This window comes from Oryza brachyantha, chromosome 12, assembly GCF_000231095.2.
Source record: "Oryza brachyantha chromosome 12, ObraRS2, whole genome shotgun sequence".
Classification (NCBI taxonomy): Eukaryota; Viridiplantae; Streptophyta; class Magnoliopsida; order Poales; family Poaceae; genus Oryza; species Oryza brachyantha.
The window spans coordinates 1,749,248-1,755,247 of NC_023174.2; the positions used below are offsets into that span (position 1 = coordinate 1,749,248).

The 6,000-nt window shown below is 37.6% G+C and overlaps 1 protein-coding gene across 1 annotated transcript; it reads right to left on the reverse strand.

Annotated features, from left to right (window-relative positions):
- Window positions 1-745: 745 nt before the first annotated feature.
- Window positions 746-5,283, reverse strand: LOC102702424 (stem-specific protein TSJT1). The gene is made up of 5 exons (XM_006663751.2): window positions 4,885-5,283; window positions 2,742-2,982; window positions 2,527-2,647; window positions 2,311-2,426; window positions 746-1,037 (listed from the first exon to the last, which is right to left on the reverse strand). Exons 1-5 carry the CDS (start codon window positions 5,085-5,087, stop codon window positions 1,002-1,004), a joined length of 717 nt encoding a protein of 238 aa, XP_006663814.1. The 5' UTR covers window positions 5,088-5,283; the 3' UTR covers window positions 746-1,001.
- Between the last annotated feature and the right edge of the window lie 717 nt (window positions 5,284-6,000).

Below are 6,000 nucleotides of genomic sequence, written 5' to 3' on the forward strand. Positions count from 1 at the left end.
TAGGGAGTAGGGATCCCAAACTGTTAGAGTTGCTATTAGAATTCAGACAAGTCGGGCAATGAGAGCGTGTGCGCGTCATAGCAATATTATTTCGTTTCCATTTATCTACCCCATTCCTTTTTTTTTTCCTAGAAGAACCAAACACTATTGGACCGGTAATGTTTCCACTACAGATACAAAAGATTAAACTTTGAGATGAATGGAATATTTTTAAGGCAACATCGAAAAAATTATGTGGTTCAAGTGTTTGACACTCCTGGATTTTTTTATTTGACGAAATTGACTTTTATATTTATATTTGATCATTCGTGTTATTTAAAATTTCTATACAAACATGCAAAATTGTCATACTTAAATTTTCTCCAGTAATAATCAAATCATAACAAAATAGTTAATAACTATATAAGTTTTTTAAATAAGATAAATAGTTAAAATAGACCCAAAAGTCAAATACGTTCAACTACATTTCCAATGATACAACTTTGTTGCTACATGATTTAATTATATTAGAAATATTGTTGGGAGTTTACCGCCTCAATGTCAAAACTGCCACTTTTGAATGGAGGGTGTAGCTTTTAAATTACCAAGTTCTAACGAAAGTTACATGATCGTATTTAGCATGTACCCTACTACTTGAATAATGTAGTGAGTTTTTTAAACATTCATAAACTTGTTGCTAAAATAGGATTGATTAAGGTTGTCATATGAATAATATCCGGCCACATGCATTAGAAACAAATCACACTGATGACAAAACAGTCAAACAAGGAGAGCTTATTTGCAAAGGGCCGGTCTGAAGTTCATTTCCGCTTGAACAGCAGGGATACATACAGATCATACACACACCCAAACACTGAAGTGCTACCCATGCATGCTGGCAGCTCTTCTTTTTTATGGAAGATGATGATACAGATCAGATGCATTCCTTGCGGCTATGTTACACCACCATGTACAGACTAGAGAGGTTTTCATTCCCAACAACGGCTGGAGACCAAAATCTCCTAATGCAGAGCTGTGAGGATTGTAGATCCTTCCACCTGCATACATAAACCTCAAGGGGTTAACAGTGCACCACAGAAATATTTAGAACTCCTTTGGAACGCAGGAACGGAGAAAACATAAAAATAGTAAAACATAGGAATAAGGTTGTATATGGAAAACATATGATTGAAAAACATAAGGAAAACATCAAACATGGTTTTCGGAACAGAGGAATAGATAAGAACACATGATTTTTGGTAATTGAGTATAAAATATAGGTTTTGCTGCTTTAATAAAATTTTAAATTACGATTATTTGAAGTCGCATGCATTGATTTGCCTTGGACTTGTCAAAGGAAAATAAAAGGAGCTTCTAATGAATGTTCAAATTCCTATGAAATCATGGGCAATGGAAAATTTGCTCCAATTTTCCTATACCCTTTTCCTCCGATCCAAATGAGTGAATAGTAATAAAATCCTATAGGAATTGAATCCTTCAATTTTCCTCTAAAATTACTACAATCCAAAGGATGCCTTATTGAGTTCAGACAAAATGAGAAAGGAGAAAGTAGTAAGCTAGTTCAATGTACTTAGGCCCTGTTCGTTTGGAGTGGGAAGGGGTCAGTTATCCGGCGCAGAAAATATAGTAATATATTAGTACATGATTAATTAATTATTAAAAAATATAAAATAGATTAATATGATTTTTTAAAATAACTTTTCTATAGAAAATTTTTGTAAAAAAAATACACCGTTTAGCAGTTCGGGAAGCGTGCGCGTGAAAAAGGAGAGGAGTTAGATATCTTATTTGGTGGCCGAACATGGCCTTAGTCAAGTACCTAGATGACACATCAATATGTTTCCCTACTCATCGTGGGCAGTGTTTTGTTTTGAAGTTTTACATTTTTAATCACGCTATAATATACGTTGACGCGCTGCGAGTACCTTGCAATATTCTTGTAGATGTAGCAAACATATAAGTTGAAAGGGCAACTCTCCGGTGCATTTTTCCGGTGCATTTTACCGGTAGTATTATACTAGTAGAAAAAGAGTACTTTTGTACTTTGTTAATTACTTAGTTAGCAGTACGTTGTAATTTTATTTATTTTTCAATAAAGATCACAATAAAAAGGATGATATTATCTCCTTCAAATTTCACCTACACCTAATATTATTGGTAGTATAATTTAATCACAGTTGTCTGATAAAAATATATCAATGGTATGGATTAAATTCTACTGGTTTTACTACCAGTAAAATACACTAGAGTCAGCCCCAAGTTGAAAACAAGCGGTTTATTTCTTAGCAAGAAATCATTTTTTTTTCTTACCTTGAAGGTTGCACCACAAATTTCTTCTTCATTTGCAGGAACAGCGGTCACCTTGTGCTTTGGGTTCTCATAGCACTTCAAGCCTCCAACTCCAAGAGCATTGGAATAGAAGCAACCTGCAGCCAGAATGAAATTAGTGAAATAGAGCCAATTTGGAGTGAATATTCAACAAGATTTTTCACTTGATTCCGTTACCACATTACTGTTAAACATTACCTTGTGGGAAAGGTGCAAGTGACTTGCCACACGATCCTTTAAGTAGGTCAATATCGTCAGAGAAGGCAACAGATCCATCAGCAGTTATCCCCCAGAACAGAGACACCTTGCCCTCCGGATCCTGACAAAGCAAAATAACAAAACCAGCACAAGAACACGTCAAGTGATGCATCAACAACATTCAGAGACTCTGTGCTTAGAGATGAGCAACTTACAGAGGCCACAAGGACGGTGGAGGCCGATTTGTCGAACAGCACAAATGCATAGCTCCCAGTGAACTGCGAGAGCATGAAGCTAGCAGGGTAGGGTGCTCTGTCTCTCAGGGTCTTGTATGCCTCGATCACAAGGAGCACCTCATTGGCACCCTTGGACAGGCCATACTGCTGGCTCAGGCTGCCAAGATTGTCCAAGACTCCCTCAAACAAGCAGAAGATGTCATCTTTTGCTGCAAAGGACCTGCACGAATTAAGACAGTTTCATATGTTACTCAACCAGATACTGTTGTATGATGAATGCATCCTAATAGTAGCATAGAAAAAAACTGAAATTGGCATGCAGGAACAGCACTAATGCTCAGCATTTCAAGTCTTTTGAGTGACTGAAGAGTGAAAAATTAGGTGCAACATCAATGACTTGATCTGACTAAGATGTACCTAACATTGAGAATTGTACTACACTGATGATTGTACTACCAGTTATAAAAGGACAAATATGATTGTACTGGGAAAAATGGAGCATTGGAGTGTAATTCCTTGGATGCTACTTCTTCACTGAATCTGTATAGTACTAGATAAGATATGAACAAAGAGTAACCAGGCCCACAAATCATAGCGGTGGATTGATCATATGGTCACCAAGTCCAACCTTTTCCTTTGAGATCTGTGGGTATCAAAACCGGATAGACTTCTGATATTAGCCGCTGGCTGGCTGCAATATCAGTGTCCTCTACTATGAACATGGGCCATGTGAACAGTACAATAACTGGTAAATGCTTAAATCAAGAGATTTTCTTAATCAACCTAGTAAGTTGTCCAACACTGTCATGTGGACCTTTTCTTTTAAAAGACTTGGCAATAGATCATCCTGGCCTGTCCCTTTTCTTAAACTATAATTAGTCCATTGAAATATATTTAGATTCCTAGTGAAGAATATTGAGCCCTGTTTGTTGCCAGGTCAATTGACACCTTGGTTCTGGAAGGTGGCGTGATGTGGACATCTTCCATTCATATGTGATAACGTCCATATCGACATAGACATTTGTTTAAATTTTCTTTCTTGTCTAGTTCTGCTCTTGTTTTTCTACCAAAGCACCAACCATTTGATGCCAGGATACTATCACACCTGGGGCAAGAGAGGCCTAGTTACCGTAGTGCCATGGCAAGAAAGATTCAGATATCCTAGCACCAAGGTAAGACTGACATTTTGATGGTTCTTTTTGTCCATTTTCTAGTTAATTTACCTTTACATCTTTTCGTTTATAAAGTTTTTTACTAAAGTTTATTTTGAATTTTCAACCTAATTTAGAGATAATTTTGAATTTTTTTTACTAAAGTTTATTTTCCAAACTTAGCTTTTATATCCCTAAGAATACGTATATAAAAGTTTACTCATAAATTACTTTTCGTTTGGAAATATGCCCAAACAATCACCCCTTTATACCTTCCGAAATAATTTATCAAAAAATTAAACATATACCATAGTTAATCTTTCTTTTTTTTTTTTCTAAAATTCCGTTGATACCAGCCTGTGACCCAGAATTTAGACGAGAACCTATGAACGGAGGATGAGGTTTGGTAGCTTGGCCCCTCACCTACAGGAATGGATTATTGAGTTGTATTTATAGTTCACTTTGTTTTAGGAAAGCAACCTATCTTTATATGAGGAGAAAAATAAAACTATCCCACTATTATCTCTTTCGAAGAAAAAACAGTTTAAGTTACTGAACTACTGTGAATTGAAACTTATCCTTTTTTCAGATCAGTAACACTAACACATACCAAGCACCAGTTCATGTAAGCATATGTTTTACCAACCCTGTTTCTCTTTTGAGGGAAACAACTAAACAAGTAGTCTCTGATAATATCATAAGCAACTTTTTCTGCGATTTAGTTGTACTTTCAGATCTTAAGCGTTTCCTCGCAACACCCCCCTAAAAAACCAATCTTGAAAGTCGTGAAATGATCAGTAGTTGATCACTAACTAACTAAAGAGTAAAAGCACAGTAAATAGCTGTATCTCAGGAAGAACACGGCAAATGAATTCTTGATAGATCTTGCGAAATCCAGGGCGAAGCGCAGCACAAGCTCGAGCAATTTCCGCAATGGAAATCGAAGCTGTATGCAGAGTAAAAAACGGTACCTTGGGCGGAGGAGGGACTGGTTGGCATGGGAGTAGGCGAGGTGGCCGAGGTCGCCCAGCGCCACGGACACGGCCGGCTCGGCGCCGCCCAGGAAGCGGCTGACCAGCTCCGACGCCCGCGTCTTCGGCGACGGCGTCCGGCTCCCGGCGGCCACCAGCTCCGCCGGCACCTCCACCACGTCGCCGCTGAACACAGCCAACATCTTCTCCTCTGATCACTACACACTACTCAACTAATCAAGCTCTCCTATTGCTAATCAAGCTCTCCTCTTGCTAATCAGATTAGCATAGATGCTAATCTAGGCGTGTGGCCTTCCACACTCCTTGGATACTTTGGGTGGAGGAAGAAGAAAAACGAAGCTAACACGAGATGGATGGATGGATGGAGAAATGGAGGAGAAGAGACTGCTTAAATAGCCAAAAGACCTCTGCTTTTTTTTTTCTCTTCTTTTTTTTGCTAATTACGTGGGGACCACACGAATGTTTTCTTTACTTGTGGTTTAGTATCATTTCAGTTAACCATTTTTTGCTTTTCATTTTTGGTTTTGCTTGACCACACAGAAAAACACAAACATCTCGTGCTCATGGACGTGTCAATGACCACTTTTACCGGCTGCTAATTAATCGTGTGGATTGTATAGTATAACCTGTGGGTATTAGTGCAAGTATTGTACACGGGAAGTTAGAGCTTCACTGCTTTTCTTTCTCTGCAGAAATGGAAATGAACTACTTTATGGCCTTTTCTGAAACAAAGTCTGAACTTTTTGTTGCAAGTATGGACAATTGGGTAGCATGGAATTAATGGACTTGAGATTACAAACAACGGAACCTAGAAATTTCTAGAAAAATATATTGTGTGCAGCACAGGTTTACGTTATCACCAGTGCATAATAAACCTTCAGGTACTGATGTGTGAGGTTACAGGAGGATGAACCAACATATCGTGATATTATTACAAGGGACTTTTTTTCGTAGATAAGTACTCTGATATACGATATATTATTACAAGGGACTTTTTTTCGTAGATAAGTACTCTGATATACTAAAAGTCATAGTGTAAAATTCTGATATATCGAGATATCTTTTAAAAATGTTAAAAAAACTCATTATAAAAAC

What these genes read in the sequence shown, in the direction of transcription:
- LOC102702424 (XM_006663751.2), bottom strand. Translation starts at nt 5,087, where the DNA reads ATGTTGGCTGTGTTCAGCGGCGACGTGGTGGAGGTGCCGGCGGAGCTG. An exon ending in CCACCGTCCTTGTGGCCTCT is followed by an intron (nt 2,648 to 2,741) that starts GTAAGTTGCTCA and finishes TTGCTTTGTCAG; the next exon opens with GATCCGGAGGGCAAGGTGTC. An exon ending in TTTGTGGTGCAACCTTCAAG is followed by an intron (nt 1,038 to 2,310) that starts GTAAGAAAAAAA and finishes TTATGTATGCAG; the next exon opens with GTGGAAGGATCTACAATCCT.